At 40.7% G+C, this 24,078-nt stretch overlaps 1 protein-coding gene across 3 annotated transcripts in view; it reads left to right on the top strand.

Annotated features, from left to right (window-relative positions):
• The first annotated feature begins 1,333 nt into the window (after nucleotides 1–1,333).
• The window catches only part of fkbp15b (FKBP prolyl isomerase family member 15b), a 23,623-nt gene continuing 878 nt past the window's right edge, over nucleotides 1,334–24,078 (top strand). The window contains exons 1-27 of one of the 3 annotated variants that reach the window (XM_023397724.2): nucleotides 1,334–1,505; nucleotides 4,334–4,437; nucleotides 4,526–4,604; nucleotides 4,840–4,909; nucleotides 4,997–5,071; nucleotides 6,301–6,399; nucleotides 6,512–6,661; nucleotides 8,462–8,530; nucleotides 9,679–9,822; nucleotides 10,043–10,197; nucleotides 10,280–10,328; nucleotides 10,406–10,522; nucleotides 11,037–11,121; nucleotides 11,239–11,339; nucleotides 11,437–11,524; nucleotides 11,725–11,834; nucleotides 11,917–12,015; nucleotides 12,577–12,671; nucleotides 13,635–13,737; nucleotides 16,787–16,958; nucleotides 17,296–17,432; nucleotides 19,303–19,458; nucleotides 19,646–19,798; nucleotides 20,693–20,785; nucleotides 20,989–21,102; nucleotides 21,462–21,569; nucleotides 21,991–22,604. In XM_023397724.2, the coding sequence (XP_023253492.1) occupies nucleotides 1,456–1,505; nucleotides 4,334–4,437; nucleotides 4,526–4,604; nucleotides 4,840–4,909; nucleotides 4,997–5,071; nucleotides 6,301–6,399; nucleotides 6,512–6,661; nucleotides 8,462–8,530; nucleotides 9,679–9,822; nucleotides 10,043–10,197; nucleotides 10,280–10,328; nucleotides 10,406–10,522; nucleotides 11,037–11,121; nucleotides 11,239–11,339; nucleotides 11,437–11,524; nucleotides 11,725–11,834; nucleotides 11,917–12,015; nucleotides 12,577–12,671; nucleotides 13,635–13,737; nucleotides 16,787–16,958; nucleotides 17,296–17,432; nucleotides 19,303–19,458; nucleotides 19,646–19,798; nucleotides 20,693–20,785; nucleotides 20,989–21,102; nucleotides 21,462–21,569; nucleotides 21,991–22,604 (3,389 nt within the window). In that variant the 5' untranslated portion in view covers nucleotides 1,334–1,455. Of the gene's footprint in view, nucleotides 1,506–3,318; nucleotides 3,528–4,333; nucleotides 4,438–4,525; nucleotides 4,605–4,839; nucleotides 4,910–4,996; nucleotides 5,072–6,300; nucleotides 6,400–6,511; nucleotides 6,662–8,461; nucleotides 8,531–9,678; nucleotides 9,823–10,042; nucleotides 10,198–10,279; nucleotides 10,329–10,405; nucleotides 10,523–11,036; nucleotides 11,122–11,238; nucleotides 11,340–11,436; nucleotides 11,525–11,724; nucleotides 11,835–11,916; nucleotides 12,016–12,576; nucleotides 12,672–13,634; nucleotides 13,738–16,786; nucleotides 16,959–17,295; nucleotides 17,433–19,302; nucleotides 19,459–19,645; nucleotides 19,799–20,692; nucleotides 20,786–20,988; nucleotides 21,103–21,461; nucleotides 21,570–21,990; nucleotides 22,605–24,078 lie in introns of those variants that run through there. The other 2 variants (XM_087171619.1, XM_087171618.1) reach the window with 2 other exon arrangements.

Below are 24,078 nucleotides of genomic sequence, written 5' to 3'. Positions count from 1 at the left end.
ATTTAACATTATATTAAAACGTATGTATAAAATAGAAATAGCAAAAAGCTTAAGAGTGAATAAAAATCTACTAAATATTAAAAATAAATCAAGGTAAATGTAACTAAAACATGATTATTATTTTACTCTGACTGAATAAGTTTACTGATGTTTTAACATTTAAAGAGGAATCATATATGTACAGATTTGATGTAAAATTGTGAATTGAGCTTCCTTGGTCTTAACAGGAATACAAAACTGATTTTGATTCTATGGGCTGTTGAGAAATTCTCTCCTTCAGTGAGGTCAAAGGTCAGGGTTGGCTAAAGGGAAGTAGCCTCTGACAGTCACTGTGCACACTTGATGACTGGGCAGCACTCTCATCATGACCTTGTGATGCTTTTTCCACAGGATTGAATCCTACCCTGTTAGAAGCAGTTGTTTTTGTTTATTCCTCTGGGGCCATTCATTTGAAAAATCGCATTAGCCACTTGAAAAATATGGTCGCCATTTTCCAAGATGGCTACCTAAATTTTACCCACGGGACAGATTTAAATGATTTTGTAATTTAATCTTATGTTTTGACCCTGATTACATCAAACTAACAATTCTTAAATTTCTTTAGAGCATTATTTGTAATATTTAATATATGAAAATGAATAAAACATAATGTAATTGCAAACAATTTATTATGAATGATGAATCAGAAGTTCTGTAAAAGTCAGCAGTCTACCTGCTTTAGTAAAGCCTCAAGTCAGCATTAATAGCCTAGCGTGCTAGGCTAGTTAGTGAACTGGTTCACAAGTTAACAAAGAAATCCTCTCAGTTGAATTACACTCTTTGACATTTCAAATGCACTTTGGACATCAACATGAAAACGTACCTCAGTGCAACTTTGTCAAAGTTAGCTGATATAAGCTTACTATCTTGCTAGCAGTGGTTTTGGTTTAAAAAAATCTTTATTTTTAAATGCATTTTTAGGAAACTTTTGTGAGTTTGCTGATATTTTTGCTTAACTTATATGCAAGTTTAAGTTTTTACAGTGTACTAAATTTCACCTTCTACGTTGTTAAAATGTAAGATTTGACACCTACATCATTCATATGGGAAAATTGTAGGTGAACTTATTGCAAAAAATGAATTTTTTTTACCAGAAATGGCAGCTATCTAGAATTTTTGAGTGGCTACTGTGTTTTATCCAAAGAGTTATACCCAAAGAGGATTTGTGCCAAGTTTAGTACTCATTTTGAAAGACCTGCTGCACTGTTGTGGGTCTGAATTATAACAACCTGCCACAGTCTTTGGCGCCATCCAGTGGTGGCGAGCGGTAACTAAATCTGAATCAGGTGGAAAGTCAGCTGACTCCACCACAAACAGGAAGGGGAAGTCACAGTTCAAGAAACTAGTCATGTAAAAATAACTAACTCTGCTCTTTACTTGTTTTATTTAAGAGGAAAAAGGCTTCAGACTCTGAACATGTTCGGCGGAGACGACGAGGACGGAGACTTCCTGTCTCCGTCAGGAGGGTGAGTTTGTTTTTGTCCACCGAGCTAACTCCATTAGCCTGAAAGCTAACTAGCTTGCACCACTTAGCCGGGGTTAGCTGTACTCGTCTATGGGCCAGATTTAATTTTAAATTTAAATCTGTCAATTGATCGTGACTTCTGTTTGTATGTGATCCGTTTTGGAAGATGACTGAAAACCTGGGCAATTTAAGTTGTTCTCTTATTCATCTTACATTTTTCGGTATGAAGCAAATATACCAATAAATGGTTATAAAATATTTTTTGTGTCTATAATTATTTTTCACCAAAATACCAAGAGAAGCACCGTGAAGGGTGATTTTATACAAAAGTTTTCCTTTCTGAAGGACATGTGTGATCACTGATACTGACAGAGGTCCTGCTCAGATTTAACCCTAATTATGCTGCTAGATGTTTGAAAGGAGACGTCAGAGTTGTCTGATCACATGACTGTTATCATTATATGGAAGTTAGTGGCTACAGAGTATTGTCGTGTAACAAACCAGGAATTGGAGCAGTTCATGGAGCTTTTTCTAGGATGTTATATCAGATACGTTTCCACTGATCCTGTTTCCACTGCATCTCTGCCCTGGTCCATTCGCTGGTCTGATGAGTTGTCACATGATTTCACAAATCCACCCAATCTGTTCTCTGCTCAGTAGTTTTCATGAATGAAGCTCTTCAGGCTCTGTGATATGTTCAAGTTGCGATAAAAAGAATAGATTTCACATTCCTACTTTAGCCACTGAGCTGCCTGAAATTTCAATAATAAAGTTATGATATTATAAGAATAAAGTCGTAATTTTACGAGTAAAAAGTCATAATATGAGAATGAAGTCAATTTTACAAGAATTCATTCGTAATTTTACAAGAATAAAGACGTAATATTACGAGAATAAAGATGTAATTTTAGGTTCCGTGTTGTTTTAGAGGAGAAATATCAGAGGCTTTTAAATGAGGAACATGGAGCATCCTGTGAAGTTATACTGCAGCAGAGGTTTCACTAACAAGGAGATACTTCATCTTTTGGCTCATCAGCATCAGCATCATTATCATCATAATCATCATCATCATCATCACCAGGACATTGAAAAGATTGTGAAGAGACTGAATCTGTTCTATGTTTAGACAAACAGCAGATACCAGAAGCAGCTCAGGCTGCCACTGACTGTTCTTTCACTTGTTTGATTTGTTGATGTAATATTCCTAAAAAATTATGTTTTTTTTCTCCAGAAATTTTACATTTTTAATTCTTGTAATATTACCACTTCATGCTTGTAAATTTCCTCAATGTGGCCCTAATACTCCAACCTAGCTTCATGATGCAGACACTGACTTAATGTGATAATTTACCAGCTTTGGTAAACGGCTGCCTGATAAACCAGATCCCTCAGAACTAGCTCAACATTTTCAAAGTTTCTCATGTGTATGTTGTTTTTTCTAGGTTTATGTGCATTTTGCTGTTACATGTTGCAGGATTTCAAATGTTGACCCTTTTTTTATGAGACAGATTCACTTACTTACTCTACTTATTGCCTCTTAGTTGAGCAGTGTTCAATTGCAGCTTTGCCACATTTTCAGACTGACGGCGCTGTGAGCTGTGCTCTGCAGGAGCATTGTATGAGCGGGTGGACTGAGCAGTCAGTGCAGGGCTGGGGCTTGAGGGAGGGAGGAGTGTCCTGGCAGCTAATTCCTCTCACATGCTGCTTGTTAGAGGAGTAAGGTGAAGGCTTCTGCCACAGCCCATCTCTGCTCAGTGGAGAACGCTAAGTCGGAGCTCCTCAGTTTTCTTCTGCTATGCTGTTGAATCTATCACGGTGGTGTGACTTCACAGGGGTGACCAGAGATCAGGGGGGGGCCAGGGCAGAAGTGTTGGAACGTACACCAGAAGGATTTTGACTCACACATGCAAACAGGTAGCCCCTCCTCATCCCAGTTCCTGACCATCGGAGATGAGGGCCTCAAGGCATTCAACATGTCCATCCTGGGAGATACCAGTGATTACCAGTGGAAGGAGTTCCAGGGGTCAGTAGCAGGCAGCCACTGAGGCTTTCCACAAATGTTGGTCTAGACTCAGCAGGTTTGATCCCAGCTGTTGGAAATGCTGATTGGTGCCTATGATTGAGGTAGAAGTTGTGATGATGTTTACAGTTTGTAATGGTCTAGTGGTCTGAGCGTGTTGTTGTCAGACATGAAGATTTGCTGCTTCTCTCTTATATAGACCATTATGCATGGTCTATTAACTCGTTGTTTTTAGAGCTTCACACGCTGCATGTTTTCTTCAGTGTATGTCAGTGTATCATGTAGCTCCATGATAGTGAGGACGACCATGAGACCATGTTGTAAGTTTTGGACTTTTTTTTTTATTTGAACACATCGTTTTTGGTTCCGGAAAATTGATGGTAATTTCGAATAATTTTTCTAACACATTAAAGACTAAATGATTCATGGGTTAATCAAAATAAATAAATGAATAATGAAAATAATTGGTAGATGAAGTCCTACTGTTGTTTGTACTTTTTAGCACATTTGTGCAGATTGAATGAACATAATTGCAGATGAAGTGATGGTAGGAGCTGTTGATGTGTTGCAGGCAGTTACAGTAACTTTTGAAAACTCCCACATGAAGATGACAGGTACGAGCAGCATTACCTGGAGCCTGACCATGGAGTCAGTGCTGTGTCAGAGGCTATATCTTATATCTGATGCCAGGACAGTTTGACTCTGAGCATCACCATAAAGTGGAACAAACTTCAGTTGATCAGTGGATCATAAATTTCATGGGCAACATAAACGTATCTAGATGATCTTTACACTTGTTCTCCTTCCAGGGCAAAGCTGGCCTCCCTGTTTGGACTAGACCAGGAAGCCAGTCAGGGGAATGAGTCATTTCAGTATACAGCCCCCAAACAGCCCAGGAAGAGCTCCACCCCAGGTGAGACACTCACAACAGAGACAGAAATGAGTTAAGATTTTAACTACGACTTGGACGTGAGCTGAATGTGTCTTCTTTTTCTTCACAGCGCCGCCCAACCAGAAACAAGCTCCACCACCTGGAGCTCCAGCAGTGTTATATGCCACAGCAGTCCAAGCCTTCAGATAGTAAGGAGCCTTTTTTTCATATTTTAAAGCCTTTTTATAATATTAATTGAAGTCTTTGAGCTTTATTCATGTTTTCTAAATGTACTTAAATCTATGGGCTGCAAGTATTCACTCCCCACTTCTCTACAAAGCTTAAGAACCTGATGCTGATTTCTATAGATCAAATCACAATCCTCCAAATCATCTTATAGTCAAGTCAAACGAAAAGCTTCTCTGCCATTTGTGTGTCGCACAGTATTAACGGCCAGTATGTGAAGCAGGGGAAGCTGGGAGCAGCCGCGCTGGGCAACCACGCAACAAAAGAGGTTAGAGCTTTGCTAGCTGGTCACTTGTTTGAGATTACTGGTGTGACTTTTGATTTTGATGAATAATGCACCTCTTCTTCTCTGCAGTACAAACTGCTTCTGTACTTGAGCCAACAGAAACAAGTGGCCGCTGCCAAGATTCATACGGGCTTTGTTTTCACGGTGAGTAGAGACGTGCAGACGGTTGAATACATGTAGGCTAACAGATATTCAGACCTTTAACAATGTATGGAGACACAGTTTAGCTCATTTCTAGGTCTCAACATGCTTCATACCTGAGGAGAGCTTTGTCACATGCTCTATTTTTATCCCTCCGTGCCGGTGACAGTCAGAGCAGCAGCCATATTGTTTTCAGCTTGTCCGTCCGTATGTCCCATTCTCGTGAACACGATATCTCAGTAACGCCTTGAAGGAGCTTCTTCAAATGTGGTTCAAACGTTCAGTAAGACTCAAGGATGAAGTGATTTGATTTTGATAGTCAAAGCTCAAAGGTCAAAGGTCATGATCTTACGAAACATGATTTTGGCCTTGTGAACGCAACATCTCCATAACACCTTGAGGGAATTTCTTCAAATTTGGCACAAACGTTCACCTAGACTAAAGGACAAACTGATTCGAATTTGGTGGCCAAAGGTCAAAGGTCAGTGTGACCTCACAAAACACTATACTAGCCATAACTCAAGACTTCACACAGCAATTATGACAACATTTCAAACAAATGGTTCATATTTTATATGATTCTGGATAAATAGGGATGTAACAGGGAGGTAATTCTAGTTTCTTTAAAAAAAAAAAAAAAGGAAAAAAAAAGGCTAGTAGCACTTGTGACTTAGATGAAGATCAGATCACATATCATGACCATGCAGAAAACTGTAAGTCTAAGTTCCAGCTGACATCAGCTGTGTTCATATTGTGTTCTGTTTTGTCTATGTGATTTCTTTTGGAGTGAGAGGACTGAAAACCTTCTTCCCAAACATCTTTGTCACAAACATTGTGGAGCTTTTCTTTGAGTTACTTCAAGTCTCTCAGTATCATGTCAATGTATAATCTTCATTAAACGGGACTATTTGTGGTCAAATTTATAAGTGTTTTCTGAAAAACAAACAGAAACATTTACAAAGTCTGGGTCACAATCTAGACTCTCAATACTTCCTGTTCCTGTGTTGTCCTGTGAACAATATCCAAGGTCTTGATTCCCTCCAGAGAGAATAACCTGTAGAGTTTGCAGCAAGTCTCTACATTAATGATTAGATAGATAGATAGATAGATAGATAGATAGATAGATAGATAGATAGATAGATTGACAGATACTTTATTTATCCCCTAGGGAAAAATTCATGAGTCACAATGAGCTCAAGTGTTCCTGACCACATGTTCTGTCTCTGTCTCAGGTACAACCAAACAACTACTGCACTTTTTATGACGACCAGAGGCAGAACTGGTCCCTGATGTTTGAATCAGAGAGAGCTTCATCAGACTTCTGCAAAGAGGTTTGTGCATCTTCTAAAACCTCTTTATCAGTCTGACCTACATCGAGTTCAAGGTTTCATCAAACACGATGAGTTCTGTTGCTGATGACTTGTTTCCCTCTGTGTGCAACAGGTGTGTTTGGCGAAAGCAAACAGCACAGCCTCCTTAGATGCTGCGGTGGTTCAGGACCTGAGTCTCGGGGAGGGGCAGGGGGTGGAGAATGGAGACTGTCTGGAGGTGGTGTACACAGGCTGGCTCCTGCAGAACCACACAATCGGCCAGGTCACACACTTTCACCATCATTTCATCAATCTGATCATTGTTTGTAGCCTGGAACCCAGACCAATCAGCAGCTCAGGTTTATTCGCTCTGGCTCAGTCCCCTCCCATTCAGACAGGGTTTCAGTCGCACTGTGCTACATCACATGTTTCGTTGCTCTGATTGGTTTGTCAGTGACCGTTGGTAATGCCCCAGAGGTTCCTTCTGATGCCAAGTAAAACCCAGGATGGAATCACCAAGACCAATATGATCCTGATAGTTTGTAACAAATACACTAAGAGGAGAAAAAACTCGACAGGTGACGAATTAAAGGAAAACCTGAAAACCGAGTGAAGAAACAAGACGACGGTGTCTCCATCCACAGGTCACAGGGGTCACTTGGGGTCTACAGAGAATTCTTATATTGAATTTGGCTTTGTTCAAAATGAAATATAAGAAAATGCCAGTGAAATACATAATGAAATAGATTAATGCCAATAAGTCAAGTTACTCAGGAAGAGTAATAACTTACTTTTTACTTGTTACTTGTTTTAAAAGTAATAATAATACTTATTACTTCATGTCAAAAGTTAATGGTTACATTACTCGTTATATTACTATATTGCTCTCGCTATATCCCCCTCCTGAAAACGTGACATAGGCCTTCAGCCTGTTTAGGCAGCTACTTCTGCAAATAAATCCACTTTTTTGGAACAACTGACCTCACAGAGGAGTCAACAATCAAACTGCATGAGCACAAACACCTCTGTTTTAAAAAAAAAAAAAAAAAAAAAAAAAGTCAAGTCTCATAATTTTTTAATGAAAGTATTCTCTCATAAGAGCAGCAGGGAGTATTTAATGGTTTCACATTACACGTTTAGGGTGATATCATAGCTTCCTGTTTGTGTTCCAAAAAACAAACAAAACAATTGCATTCCGGTAACACAGTGCTAATAGGATTAGTAACTGCAATATTATTACTGTTTTTGAAATTATAATGCCTTACACTACTTGTTACCAGGGAAAGTAATAATATTACTGTACTATTACTGGTCAGTCAACACAAAGTCTAGATTTGTTGCCTGTAGTGTAAATCATTTAATACATTGGCAACAAATCAGCCATTTCAGCCTCCTGAGCTTTGACAATAATAAAACAACTGAAATATTTAATTGTGATCTGATCCCAGGGAGACACATTTCACTCCACCCCTGATCTTTATCCAGCTATTTATTGTAGCATTTTTTTTAATTATTTCATTACTTACTTCATAACCATATTTATTTAATGAGCTAGCAAATTTATTTATATCAATTTGAATGGAACAGCGCTACGTGGTTATGTGGTTACGTGGTCTCAACATATTCTTTATTGTGACTAAATCTCAGATGCTTAACGAGGTTTGTGTTGCCGCAGAACCTCACAGTCCTCACACACACATCACACACATTTAGAGACAGCCATCATCACTGTCAACGCTCTGTTCACATATTACTATGACAGGCGAAAGGAGAAGTAGTTCCTATCAACCAGGTTTTACAGTATGTAGAGTAGATCCTGGTGATAGTGTAGTTACTTTCTACTGTGACTCAGCTATTGATAAAATACTAATTTACCCCAAAGTTCAGATATCAGTCTGTCAGTATGAGAATTGATCCAAGAGCAGAAACATTTGGGATCAGAAGTATTGATATTTCAGGATTGATCACCACTTGATCTAGTCTGTAAATGCACATTGGTCTGGTGATGCCAGGCTACATGTTGTCTCCAGTTCCTGTGAAGTTTCCAGACATGTGACTCATTGAATCTCAAATATCATTTCAGATGTTTGACTCCAACCAGAACAAAGACAAGTTGCTGCGACTGAAAATCGGAGCTGGAAAAGTGATAAAAGTGAGTCAAGACATAAGAAAAGAAAATGAATCTCCACAAAAACACAGTTTTAAATCAACAGTTTTTTTTGTCTAATTCATTTTTCTTCTATTTTCATTTCAGTTTATTTGCATCTTTTTATCTAGCGGTACCCAGGTGTTTTTTCTTAATGCCTTAATGTTTGTGTATCAAAACATTTCACTGTACTGCCAAAAGATTCACAGTTCCCCATCACGACATGATTTTTATCCCGTTCTTCTTCTCTTCCCATTTCTAAATACTGTGAATTTGATCATATGAAGATGCTCAGTTGTGACATGTCGGTGTGTACAGAGAACAACAAGAGAAATGAAAGAAATCATTAATGTCGATATGATTATCTGTCACATTTTAAGTTATTCAGAAAACTGTATATTAACTGTAGTTCAGACGAACACATCATTTAAATATGATAACATGGTATTCTGATGTTATATAATGATATCAACATTACATCGATCTGTCATCATCTATCTTTGAGCTTAACTTTGAGGGTTTTCTGTAGCTGGCTCACTTTTAACTGCATTGATCACCATGGTAACCTGTGCTGTCCAGTTAACTTGCTCTGGGGCACGTTAACTTCACAGGAACCAATCAGATCACTGGAGAATTGAGTCATTATTCTTACAGTGGACTCACTTTCCTAGCATAAATCATTTTTGACAGTGTAACTTTATTGCACAACTATGTGTCCACTGGTTTAAACAAGGCGTCTGGATATTATTCCTAATGTTTTATTAGTATATATTTATATTTCTAGAAATGAGGTGACTTGTTCGGTTCAATGTGGAATGCTGTATTTTCTCTCTTGTATCCTCAAAAAAGCAGTTTGTCTGAAGGTTTTTGCAGGATGTGTCAGATTTTACCAGGTGACACTGAAGTTATGACAGATGTTACCTCCTCTCACAATAACCACAGCCTCTGGAAGTAAAGTGTAGAAGCAAACCGTGTTGAAAAGAGAGTAAAAATTCAAACTTCTCCCCGTTTGCTTCGTTTATGTTTGCTAATAATTAATAACAGGGAAACACTTTTTTAAAATGAAGTAACTGACTGCATCCTGTTAATCTTCATCATATTATTATCATGTTATCACCTCGTTGACACTCTGCTGTCCTCCTCTGTGTGAGCAGGGCTGGGAGGAAGGGATGCTGGGGATGAAGAAGGCTGGCCGGCGTCTCATCATCGTCCCACCCAGCCTCGCTTACGGATCCAAGGGAGTCGCCAACTGTGTCCCGGCTAACAGCACTCTTATCTTTGAAGCAGAGCTTCGGCGGGTAATGCCCTCCCTCCCCCTCCCCTCCCTCTCTCCCCCCTCCCTCATTTGCTCCTGTAGTTCACCTTCTCTAACACCTGATCGCTCTAATGTCACATGAATACTTCAGTTACGTCTTTGTTTAAGATGCTGCAGCTCCTGACATGACCTCTTTTCTTCTACCCCCCTGTAATGTTGGTGAGGTGTGAACTAGAGCTCATTCTGCTGGTTCTGTGCTTCAGGTGAAGTTTTCAAAGGACAGTGGTTCTGATCGGGCCAGTGCCAGCTCCAGAGACTCCGCTGCCCCGTCTCCTGCTCCTCCCTCAGTCCCCAGTGTGGAGAATCTGACCCCAGAGCCCACACTCCAGAAGGCTGCCCCAGACCCAGGCAGACCAGGGTAAGAGTTAAGCCTCAGGAAACAGTTCACAGCATCACCCTCAACTCCTCTGTCACTGATTTGTCTCTTTGCTCTTCTTCAGGGAGCCTCCACTTCGTGCAAAGTCAAACTCCCTCAGTGAACAGCTGGCAGTAAGTTCACTTCTTCTCAGTGAAGATTTGTTTAAATGAACTGTTATTGCATTATGTCATGTCTTTTCCAACTCCAGAATCCAGACGCCACTAAAGCCAAGCTGATTTCCCGCATGGCGAAGATGGGTCAGCCCATGTTGCCCTTTCTGGCAGGAGTGGCGAGCCAGCCTGAATCCAGCGACTCTGAGCTTGAGGTGGGACACAAACTGTATAGATGTTAAAGGAAAAGTCAGGAGATGTTGTTATTGTCAGCAAATACCATGAGAAGATCTAAACATCTTATTCCTCCGTGTACTTGTTTCTAAAAGCTATTAAAAAAACCTCAGTGAGCCTCACTGGGCGACACGCTCCTTCATCACCATGAACACACACACTGTAGTTTACACACACACACACACACACACACTCGTGCCATTCTGTTGCCAGAAATACTCATGTGCAGAAAATGTTATATTTATTATATAAATTGTTTCAACAAATGCCCTACATGGTCCTTTTTGTGTAACATTTGAGTTTTAGGGAATTATTTCACCTTTTCTAAAACCAAAATACACATTTGTGAGCCACTGCTAAGATTTATTTCTTCAGTAGGTTTTTGGCTGAGAGCCACAGACGGGGTCAAACAGTGTTGAACTGACACATTGTTGGTTTGAGTCTTCTCATGGGATTTTTTGACAATAGTGTCTGCCCCCATGTTTCTATCTCCAGGACACCAGCAGCAGTAGAGTGAAGGATCGGCCTGTAGCTTCATCTCCAGTGCAGATCTCCACTGCTGCTCCAGCTTCAGCACACGGTGAGCTTCTTCCACCTCTTCATATATGTATCACAGGACACAGTTTCTGATGACGATGACAAGGTCTGTTTCTGGGTAAATTCCCTCAGTCTGATCTGTTAAATTCTGTTTCTGCAGTACATCCTCATCCTCACACTGCACCACCTTCTGCCTTACTTCCTGTTATGACCACTGTTGCCCCACAGCCCGGGCTGCCAGACAGCAGCCGTGCCTTTCAGGTGAGATTTCACCACATTCTTTATCAACGTATCATCAGTAAGTGCAAAACACCAGTAAAACAAACCTTTAACGTCAGTGCACTGTGCTGTTTTACAGCCTTACGCCTACACTCAGAGCTCTGTGGCTCCAACTCAGCTGCAGCATGTTGGCCAGGTCTACCCTGCACAAACTGTCCCATATGTGGGTAAGAGCGTTCACTTCAATACCAGGAAGTCATTATGATCAAACCAGGAGGTTTTATACAGCTGTTAGTAAATTGGGATGATGCAGCTCTTCAGCAACAGCAGCCTCAGTAGCTGATAATATTACACAGCTCTAAGAGTGCTTTGTGATTGATGTAACTGCAGCCCTGTGATATAGTTGTGATCGTGTTGTTTTCTCCAGGCTCCGGTGACCTGACTTCCTTCCTGATGACTGAGGCACGCCAACACAACACAGAAGTCCGGTTAGCTGTCGGAAAAGTAGCAGATAAAGTGGATCACCTGGCCTCAAAGGTAGAAATAGTATGAACGAGAAAATGTTCATGAAACACTTTAAACCAAAAGACAAATACGTGGTCCTATTTCACTGTTACAGATCGACGACCTTCAAAGGCAGGGGAGTCTTTCCATGGGTGTGTCTGGTATGTCGATGGAGACCTCCATGATCGTGCACAACATCCAGAGAATTGTGCAGGTACACACCTGAATACTGCTGCTCCGCCTCCTCATGTTTTCAGGTTGTCCGTCCGTCCCATTCTAGTGACACAATATCTCAGTAATGCGTGGATGGAACGTCTTCAGATTTGGCATAAACATTCACTACGACTCAAGGTAAAACTGATTAGATTTTGATGGTCAAAGGTCAAAGGTCACGGTGACCTCACAAAACATGATTTTGGCCTTGTGAACCCGATATCTCGAGAACTCATCAAGGGAATCCCTTCACATTTGGTAAAAACATTCACTTGGCTTCAAAATGAACTGATTAGATTTTGGGGGTCAAAGGTCAAGGTTGGTGTGACCTCATAAAACACTTTTTAGCCATTACTCAAGACTTTATATGACAACATTTCACACAAATGGTTCATATTTTATATGACTTGATAAACAGGATGTAACCTGAAACTAGTCTGAGTGGAGGAGGTGTTTCTAGTTCATAAAACAAATATTGGTTGCTTTAGTAAATCTTCCAATGTTGTGGGTCTTGTCATGAGGAATGAAACAGTGTTCTGAAAACTCCTGTTTTGTTTTTTAGGAAAACGAATGTTTAAAGAAAGAAGTGTTTGAGAAAAGTTCTCGCATTGAGGAGCAAAACTGTAAGATTGGGGAACTCATCAACCAGAACCAGAGGTGAGTCACAAAATGTCAGACAGTCACAGATATGTTTGAACATCATGTTCTACCACTGTTGTAGAAATTTATGTGATCTTTCTCTCATGGTACTGTGAAGTTTTGATGTATAAAACAACAATCAGGAGATTCATGTTGTTATTTTCTTTTTGTTAAAACGGTTATAAAGATAAAAGAGGAATCACATTCTAAAATGTATTTTATAGTGTTTTATATTCTTAAGGTGTCTGTCCATGTGTAGTTTGATTATAGATCAGGTCTATCTTCTATATTAATACTGTGAAAGTATCAAAGCCTCAGTCCACAGAGAAATGCACACAGCCTGTATTCAGAAACTGAACCTTAAGAGCAGCCGTCAGGACTTCTGGAACTTTGTGATGTCACAACAAAGCAGTCACCAAGCCCCGCCCACCAGAACCCACCATCCAAACCTTGCAGAATTTGGTTTCTTTGAGTGTTTACCTGAAATGTGCTATATTCACTATATTTTACTATGTTTTATATTTTTATTGGATCACTCAGAAAACAGTCAGCCAATCAGAAGACAGGCTCAGAGCCTCCTCTCTTCTGATTGGCTCACTGACCTGTTGTTACTAGAGCTCCAGAGAGAAGCCTGAGAGAGGAGATGTACAACTACACTGAGATGGTTTTTGGTTCTTAAAACCACAAGTATATCTTCTTATGGATCAACACTTTAAATAACACACAGAAGAAGAGGAAAACATGGAGCTTTACTCAGACATTTTCCTTTGAAAAATCTTTTGTATCCTGCAGAGTGAAATTGAAGTTGGTGAAATTGTTAAAATTAATAAAAACAATAAATATGTAATCTTTGTGTACTTTATGTACTTAGATTGTTTTGTACAGGCCACTACAACACGAACAACAGAGCGAACTGACTCATGTATCTTAGAGAGATGAGTTTGAGGTGGATGTAATGTGGTCGTGCTTGTGCTTGTGCAGGTACGTGGAGCAGAGCAACCTGCTGATGGAACAGAGAAACGACTCCCTCAAATCATCCAGTGAACACAACCAGGCCAGACTCCTGCAGGCTGAGCAGGACAAGGTGAGTGTTTGGACTCAGTGCTGAAAGAAAGCTAACTAATACTTGAGACTGATGGATTATTTTTATTGGAGAAACACAGTGCAGCAGGTGAGCACACAATACAAAACATCTACAATCACTTTATTAGGAACAGCTCGCTATCACTGGGTAGTTCCTCAGTTCTTCATGGATCCACCAGATGTTGAAACTTTCCTCTGAGACTCTGCTCCATGTTGACATGATGCATCACATCAATCTCCTGTTCTACAACGTCCCAGAGGTGTTCTACTGGATTCTGGTCTGGAGACTGGGTGGGGTTGGGGTGGGGGGGTACTGAAGTTCACTGAACTCACTGGTGATGAAAGCGTTGAACATGGTCAGCAACAATACTCAGGCTGCACTGTGTCCTGCCATGAATAGTCCCCATGGGTCAGTTGCACAAAACACCTTAAGTTTTCTTCTTAAGTTTGACACTTAAAGTTTTCCTGTATGTACATTTGTAAGTACGTCCATCTGTCCCATTGTCGTGTACAGGATATCTCAATAAGGCCTTGATGGAACTTATTCAAATTTGGCACAAACATTCACTTGGACTTGAGGGTGAACTGATTTGATTTTGTTGGTCAAAGGTCAAAGGTCATGGTGACCTCAGAAAACACGGCCTTTTAAATGCAATATTTCCTTAATGCATTCAGGGAATTTCTTCAAATTTGGTAAACACATTCACCTGGACTGAAAGACAAATAGATTAGATTTTGGTGGTCAAAGGTCATGTTGACCTCACTAAACGCGGTTTTAGCCATGTGAATGCAATATCTCCCTAACGCCTTGTGGGAATTTCTTCAAATTTGGTAAAAACTTGTACTCTAGGACAAACTGATTTAGATTTTGGAGTCACAGTGACATCAGCAAACACTTTTAAGCCATTACTCAAGGCTTCACACGCAATTATGACAAAATTTCACACAAATGGTTCATATTTTATGACTCTGGATGAACAGGGATCTGACCTGAAACTAGTCTGAGTGGAGGAGGCAGACAACCACTAGGAGGTGATTCTAGTTTTTCTTAGTTTGGTCATTAATGTCTTTTGTGCAATGGTTGAACTGACTTTAAGTGATTCCTTAAGTATAGGGCTAAGATAAGGAGAAAACCTTAAATACTTAGGTGAACATTTTAAAGAACCCTTAAGGAGAAGACTTAAGGGTGTTTTGTGCAATTGTTTTTATTTTAAGGAAACCTTAACTCAAACTTTAAAGAAAATCTTAACTCAAGAGGTTTTGCGCAGCCAGCTCCTGATCTTCAAGGGGGCTGTTCACTTTAGGTTTCAGCGTCTGAATGGGTGTGTAGCATTTAGTTAGGCTGTTTTATTATTTTGTCCATTTGTCATTTTGGTTCATCCTGCGTCCCTCTGCCCGGAGGCTCAGAGCAGTGGGCTGGATGAGAGGTGGTCATGGGAAGAGAGAGAGCAAGACAAAGCACAGAAGGGAACAGGCAGAGTGAAAGGAAAAAAAAAGGTTGGGATGTAGTTCAGTTTCCGGACAGCTGTTCTGGGGTTGTCCCTCTGTCCATCCCATTCTCCTGAACACTACCCACAGGCCCGCAGGTTGGGAACCACTGCTTTAAGAGAATGTCTTCAAATTTGGCACAAACGTTGACTTGGACTTCAGGATGAACTGACTGGATTTTGGAGGTCAAAGGTCACTGTGACCTCACAGCCATAACTCAAGAATTCATACAATAATTATGACACAAATAATTGAAGAGAAATGATGACAAAAGGTCAAAGGTCAACTTCACTGTGACTCCTGGCCACTTAGGAACAGACGGGGAGATCGTGACCGTATTTCCGGCAGCTTGACTGGTTGGCAGAGGCTGTAATCCTAGTTATTTTAGATGTTTCTGTAACAGATTTTAAATTTCTTTTTCACATTTTGTCGATTCCTTGATTCCTAGAATTTGAAATCTCCAAATTTGGTGATTCTGAGTCTTTTAAATAAACTGGGGTTAAGGGTTCTTTTATTGATTAAAAAAAAATCTATGAATAATATTAATATTAATATTAATTAATAATAATAAAGCTAATATAGCTTTACATTTGGATTAGTAAGTAAAAGTAGCTTCTATTCTGCACAATCTGAATTTCACCTGATAATTTGTCTCTTCAGACATACACTGTCAGTGGAGACTGGGTTGGTATTTTCTGAAGCATGCACTGTCTGTTTCCTGTTGCAAATCTGATGCTAATACTAAATGCTCCACTCTTTACCAATTGGTCTCTCCCTGGTTGTCTGTGCTGCTCTGAGGAAAATCTAGCATTTACTGCTCTCTCTTCCCAGCATGCACTGCCTCGGGACCTGGGCTCTGGCCAGGTGAGCCTGTTTCCTCTGTGTACTGCTACCAGACTGGGGTCAAACAGTATCTGCAACATAAAGAAAAACAATGAAAAAGTGAAATTGTGTAAGTTCATTTTCAAATCAGCAGCTTCACTGAGGCAGATTCTGTTTTGAGCTCCTTAGTGAAATTAGTCACTGACAGATTAAACCTGCTGTTTCTGCCTAAAATCATTTTGCAATCATGTCCATTTAGAGGGAGCACAACACATAAATCCCTGAGACAGTAAACAGTCAGTTCATAGGTCACAGGACACAGTTTAGAGAGTCTCTGCAAGTGATTTCAAATTCACTTTGGATGCGATACTGGGACTAAACAGCTGATATGATTACCAACCGCTTCCAAAGAAGCTGCACAAAATGACAAGAATCATGTGGAACTACTATTTGACCCAGATCTAACTGTTCTCACTGCAATAATCCTCTTTATTTCACGCTTCATTGACATTTGAACTGACTTTTCTCTCTTCATTTTCCCGTCTGTCTCCTTTTCCATCAGCCATCACTCTTCATTTTTCTTCCACAGGGTCACGTTGCTCACACCACCATCACCAGTAGCCACTCATCCAGGCTGTCACTGCTCTGTTCCAGTGTCTGTTTGTGGCCTGGGCTTTGATTACATGTCGACAGCCACCGCACATCTCCTCGTCTCACCCCTCCCTCTGTCCTCCCACCAGGTTCGTCTAACAGAAGATCTGGCTTCATCTGCAGCCCGGCTGTCCCAGCTGCAGCTGGAAGCCACAGCTCACCAGCAGAAGGCCATGGAGCTGCAGAGTAAACTGAGCTCAGTGCTGCAGGACGGTGAGAGCCACTGCCAACGCATCGCTGCCCTGGAGACACAGCAGGAAGGTTTGTGTTGAATGTAGATTGCAGGTTTTAGATTGTGATGCATTCTAATATTAAGTCTACCCTCATTGATATGTATGAGGTGCACAAAATATTTGTAACGTCTGTCAGTCAAACACAATAAAAATCAGCAGCAGCAGGAAGTTGACTTCCCTCTAAAAAGGCTTCAGTAAACAAACTGACACACTAAACTGGTAATGGGAGTGTATGTGGTTACACTTCTTCCTGCAGTGTAAAAGGTAAAAGAACTGTGGAAAATAACCGATGCTACATGCTAATGGACTCAGGTGACATCAAGTTAACATAATAAAACAACGCTGCTCTGACGAATGTGTTTCAGAGCTGAAGGAGGTGGCAGAGAGGGCTCAGGCCCAGTACCGCTCAGAGAAGCAACGACGCAAAGAGATGGAGCTGAGAGTCAACAACATGGAGGAGGAAGTGCAGGACCTGAAGACCGACAGAGAGGGTCTAGAACGAGTGAGTACATGTGATGTTTCTGTCCCTCTGTCAGTGTCAGAGTCAGGACTTACTTAATATCACAACACACAGAGGTCACCATGGCAACGAGGATGACTTTTTGCACTTTTAATTTATTTTGTTGTAGTTTTAATTTTAAATGCATAAGATTGCCAATCAATCAGATTGCCAATCAATCTACAATCAATAATCCATAATGACGAACATGTTTTTAGACATTTTAACAAATTTATAAAAAAACAAAAACTGAGATCTCTTTTTTCTAAAAGTATTCAGACCCTTTGCTGTAGTCAGGTACTTCCTCTTTGCTTTGATTATTCTTGAGATGTGTTCTGAACTTGATTGTCCACATGTGGCAACTGAACTGATTGGACATAGTTTAGACAGACACACCTGTGTATATAAGGTCCCTCAATTCTCACTGCAGGTCAAAACAAAAACCAAGCCCAATGACCTCTCTGTAGACTTCCATGATAAAATTGTGGCATGCCTTAGATCAGAGCAAGGGTATAAATCCTTTTTTAAAGCTTTGAGTGTTCCCAGTAGTGAGCCCATACCCACAATATGCACGCAGCACACTCTCATGCACACCCTGAATGACAGGCACGCAGAGAAGACAAGAAGGGCCTTAGTCAGGGAGGCGAACAAGAAGCCAACAGTCTCTCTAACAGCTTCAGAAGTCTTCTACAGAGCTGGAGAACCCACTGGAAGGACGACCACCTGAGCAGCATCAACCAGGTCTTTATCGTAGAGGGAGTAGAAGGTACAGGACGGCCTGGAGTGAGTGTATGAGGAAAAAGATTCTCTGGTCTGATGAGACAAAAACTGAACTTGAGGCCAGAGTCGGACTGGGAACAAAATTCAGTTGTGATTTTTGTCAACATCAACATCAGGCTTTTTATAACGTATCAGGCTATACAATATATACAGTATCAAGAGGCAGCGCTGTGGTTGATCGAGAACCATGGACAGTTTTGTTGTGTTCCTCAATTCTTGATAAATGTGTCTCCAGTTATTTATTCCACTTGTAAAAGGATTCTCTTACATGGTCAAAGTTAAACACACATGGTTTTACATTGAAACACTTTCCTGACTTTCACTTTCCTGAGTACGTTTTGAATGTTCTGGTTTGGACTGTATTTAAAGGACAAATCCAACTCCTTTGATTTCGGTCATGCTAAATAATTAATGGCAGACCCTTCATGATGCCCTCTGGCCTACCTTTATTAGCTCCATTAGTCCACGAACGTTAACATTAGGATTTTTGATTCGTTGGCTTCTTTGTGTCTTCTTGTGATTATTTCCCTCCTGACCTCTGACATTACTTGGATGGACAGATCCACTTGAAAGGGTGGGAGAGATGAAGATGGTCCTGCACATGCCTTGCAGTATAGGTAGCCTATTTGGGACCATGTAACCCCAATCAGATGTGCTGTTCATAAAGATTCAGTCAACATCAAACGGCCCATTTTTCCTCACCTTGCTGGCGACCAAGAGAAGACTGGAGTGGCTTAAGCACATGTCTCTGACTGTCCTTCAGTGGAGCAGCCAGAGTCTAGACTTAAACCTCACAGATCATCTGTGGAGAAACCTGATGTTGGTTAATAGACACTTCAAATCCACTCTGATGGAGCTTGTGATGATCTGCCAGGAAGAATGAGATAAACTGCCGAAATCCAGATTGGTAAAGCTTTTAGAGACAAAGACTCAGCTCTAACTGCTGCCAAAGAGGCTTCTACAAAGCGCCAAATTACGGGTCTGGATAGGTTTTGTAAATGGGAGATCTCAGTTTTAGATTTTTAATAAATTTCAATAAATTAGCAAAAAAAAATCTTAAAACCTGTAAAACATGTAAATTCTTCCTTTTAAGACACTATCGGACAGAAAGAAGAAGTGGCAGGCTGAGCGCCAGCGTCGGGACGAGGAGGTGGAGGAGCTCCGCAAGAGCAGCCAGCAGGAGGTGGACAGCCTCCGAGCTCAGCTTCGCAAGGCCAGGACCAGCACTGACACCGCCGTTTCTGAACAGGTGGCGTCCAATGAAAGGGCTGTTCAGCAAAGAAGATACTATAGGAACATGATTGATAATGTGCAGTTAGTCTTCTCTCTGAACTCCCTTAAATATCCTCTCCATCAGTTAATAAAAGACATGTTCATCATTGTTAAGATGTCGCTAAGCAGGACCACTAACGGCTCGTACCCTGTGTGGGTTGCAGTTGTCTCAGCTGCAGGCGGAGCTGGACGACGACTGGAAGAGGAAGTGTGAGCAGATGTTGGCCTCTGCTAAAGAGCAGCACAGGAGAGAGCTGATTGACCTATCAGAGCAGAGAGATGCTCTGCAGGACAAGATGACCCAGCTGGAGGAGAAGGTATCACACACACACACACACACACACACACACACACACACAAAAGCGCACAAGTTCATCCACTTTAGTCTGAAAGTTTGTCTCACTGGTTGTTGACTTGAAGAGGAACTGTCACTGTAGTAATGGAGCTCTGATGATGTCAGCAATTACATTATCACATTATGGGAAATGTAGGAGCTATAATTTTAAGAACTTGATTTCTAATAAGGATTTAAGGTCAGGACATCTGGGCCTCTGCTGCATCTATCTATCTATCTTGTATATACACTCAAAGTTTTTCATATATTAGAATAATAACAGATAATCAGTAATACAAAGGTTTATGCGGCATTTTGTGTCTCTGTTTCTGTTTCTCCTGTTTTATTTTTAATTTGTTGCTTATATATCAGAGGTCAGTAATATGTGGATTGCAGTCTGGACCTAGATGCTGTCCTATCTGCATCCAGAGCCGGACCTATGTGCTATAAATGATAATGAGATAATAAGAATTATTCAATTTTGAGTGAGCATTTCTATTTTTATTGGTGCAGCTTTTCTAGCCTTTACAGTACTGGTCATGTGATGCTACTCAGCCAGTCATTGTGACTTGAGTGTCAGTGAGATACACACACACACACACACACACACACACACACACACACACACAGGAGAGAATGTTTTGACCTATTTCATTTAAGTAAAATGAAGCACTTTTATTTTAGGCTCTCTGTGATGTTCTTATTACAGCGCTTACTTTGAAATGAGAAAATAATATATCATTTAATTATGCTTAGAGAAGTTCCACACTATAACATTGTGACAAAGCTTTGACTTCTATTTGAAGACCCTGGTTATATTGTGTATATGTGAATATATGATGTGTGATTATTGGCTGGCCTCTCTCACTCTCTACAGTTTACAGCTCTGAAGCAGTCGAGGGATTCAGAGGAGCAGAGGTTTCTGCAGCAGCACGGTCAGACTGAGGAGCTGCAGGCCCTGCAGGAGAAGGTAAGAGGGAGGACAGTCATCAGTCAGCTGATGGGGAATGCACTTTGTCACGGATGTCACATACAGGAAGTTTGTAAGGCATCGCCTTTACACACAACTGCTATTCATTCCTGAGAAAAACTTCCTTAACACCCCCTCCACACACACACACACACACACACACACACCCACACACACAGTCACTGTATGTTATCCTCTCTCAGTACACAGCCTTGGAGAGACAAGGAGGAGCTGTGAGGGAGAAGCTTGAAAGAAGAGTATCTGAACTGGAGAAGAAACTGGCAGAGCAGGAGAGTTCAGGAGACACTGCAGCAGAGGTGAGGTCTCACACACACACACACACACACACACACACACACACACACACACACATACACATATGAAACAATGGAATGACGGTGCAGCACAATAATCCAGTTTTCCATCATTCATGAAAAGATATTTGTTGTGGCGGCACCTGAGAACGGGACCTACAGAGTTTCAGAACATAAATACAGCAGCTCCAGTATACAGTAGGATAAAGTCCAAGACCAGAAGTGCTCTTATTGGACACTGTAGCTCAAGAAGCAGATGATGTCTCTTTTAAGAGGAATTCACTTTTGAGTTGTCTTTGGACATGTGTGTGACATGACTCTCACTGAGCCATGAGAGTGAAATCAGCTGTTTGTGGTTGCAGGTGAAGCGCGTGATGAATGGAGTATTTCATTCTCTGCGAGGGGAGTTTGACGTCAGTGAATCCTACAGTGGACAGGCTGTGCTGGGGGTGATTGTCTCCACCATTAAGGTAGGATCAAATCTATCTAGATGAATCTATCTGAATCTTAATGACATATTTTTCAAATGGACTAAATTATGGAGAAAGATCCCGTGTCCAGTTCACATTGAACTGTTACAGTGAGTCCCCACTGCTTTTAGCATCCAGTGTTTCCTATACACTGATTTATTTTTCTGCTTCCTGTCACAATATCAACAATATGATTATTATTATTATTATTATTATTAATAAACAATAATTGCAATATGATTTTTTTTGCATATCATGCGGCCATACTGACGGGAGTCAGGTCAGGGAGGGGTCACAAATAATAAATCTGTGGGAAACACTGGCATCCATATCAGTGAATCTTCATTGTATTCACTGTAATGGAGTTGAGTGACACTCACTGAATTCTTCAATCATTTGATCTTCAATTTCTTGTCCCCAGAATGTAACTCTGCAACTGCTCAGTGGCTCCGACACGTCCTCCCTCCATAAGAAAGAAAAGGAAGCCGAGGAAGCCGAGGAACAGGAGGAAGAAGAAAGTGATGATGTGAAACGAAAAAAGGAGAAGCCTCATCAGAATGTACATGTGAATGGAGAGAGACAAGTCAAAGAGGAAGAGAAGGAGGAGGAGGAGGAGGAACATGTGGCTGAGCTGGATTCTCACCATATCAGTGGGACCCAGATGAATCAGGATGTAGCAGCAGAGATAGAGACTGAGACAGTAACTGAGTCAAAGACACAAAGCCAGACAGAGGCTTCACAGGCCACCGATCTCCATCCAGCTTCATCCACTGAGCACAAACCACAGGGGACAGAGTTTGAAGTTCAGCAGGAGCTAGGAGAAACCACCCCAGAGCCCGAAGACAAGTCTGCAGATCCGGATGATGGATTTGATGAGAGTTCACCACCTGAGGATGAACAGGAACCTGTGTCAGGCAAAAACAATGTAGAGCATGAAGCAGAAATAAATACTGCTTCTCAGAAAGCTTTTGGACCCCCAGCCGACCCACCACCACCACCAACTGCACTGCAGGACAGCTCAGCAGAGCACGCACGGTGAGTTATTGAACAGATCCTTCTTGGTAAACTAGTAAAATCTGATCAACATTGAGTCTCAACAAAGTCTGGCCTCCAGTGATTCATGTTAAACAACAGGTGGGATGGAGGTGACGCTCAGCCACACACTGTCCGACAGGAGGGAAGTCAGCATCTCAACTAGTTTAGATCAGATGACTTTATTCATCCCCACACAGTGTGACAAACGGTCCCACTTTACAGTCAGACCCCCCTTATAAATGATTTATAAAGTGTTAACAAGTTAATGAATAAACTAGTTCTAAACCATTTGTAAATCCTTTACAAGGGGAGTCTGATTTTAAAGTGGTACCAACACTTACACAACAGTGACACTGCTGTAGGAGGACATTAGTGTCATCCAGGAGCCCACCAGGACACTAAGTTAGTTATTCTGAAGTTATTCAGTCACCACACATTATACAGTAAATATAAACAATATAGACAAGCCAACAGTCTGTGTATGAAGACGTGACTGAACAGGCTGATGTTTTCCTACATTCTTATCAATTTAAGCTGCCCATAAAAAAAAAAAAGAAAAATGTTCACACTGTAACCCTCAAACAGCTCCGTAAACCATTCTTTTGAAAACCAAAAGGAAATGACACATTTTTAAATGTATATTATTATTGTTCCATAATTTAACCCCAACAATAGAAACACATCTCCTTTTAATCCCTTTTTATCTTTTTTTCCAATAAACTTACAAACTCCAGACTCAGTCTGGAGTGACTTTGATTTAGCTCTGAACATTATTTACATTATTTTATAATTTCATATAAATTTCACATCATAGGAACTTAGAAACAATGGATTTGTGTGATCATAGTTGACCGCCTTGTTAATATTATTTAATACAAGCAGCCCAAAGTGATGTTCCTGAAAATGGGACCAATAAAACAGGAACAAATATGAAACCTTAAAAATGCACAATTGTAAAAAGAGTACATGTGAAACAACAGCTGATATCAGAGAAAGCACAGCAGCAGACAGCTGATGAAGGTGATGACATCACACTGAAGTCTGGTTCCAACTCTTTCCTCCAAAATTTTTTCTAATGAGCTGAAGAACCTGACTCTTTTTAATCCTGTCTCTATCATGTGCAGCATTTCTGTCTCCCCAACATACAACAGCATAAAAAACATTTACCTACCTTACCTCATAACTCATAATTCTTGTAAATGGTTTGCTGTTGTGAATGAAGAAAACATTTGTTTCATTAGATCATATGATGAACTGTATCTCTTGACATGGTCACAAAATCAATGTAACCTAATTTTTATTAACTAGATTTCATTTAACTTGAATTATATGTGTGTGACCTCCACCCCCCAACTCACTCCTACTGATGTACACATGTATTTGTGCAAACTAACCATCTAAACTTGTTTCTTGCTCATGCTTCATCCTGGTTTCCCTTTTATCTTTCTTCTTCACTGTTCTTTGTGTACCCCCC

The sequence above is a fragment of the Seriola lalandi genome, unplaced genomic scaffold, assembly GCF_002814215.2.
Source record: "Seriola lalandi dorsalis isolate HSWRI2012SDOR001 ecotype SW California unplaced genomic scaffold, Sedor1 jcf7180002054883, whole genome shotgun sequence".
In the NCBI taxonomy this organism is placed as follows: Eukaryota; Metazoa; Chordata; class Actinopteri; order Carangiformes; family Carangidae; genus Seriola; species Seriola lalandi.
Note: the sequence above shows the minus strand (reverse complement) of the source record. Positions and strands in the feature narration are given on the sequence as shown.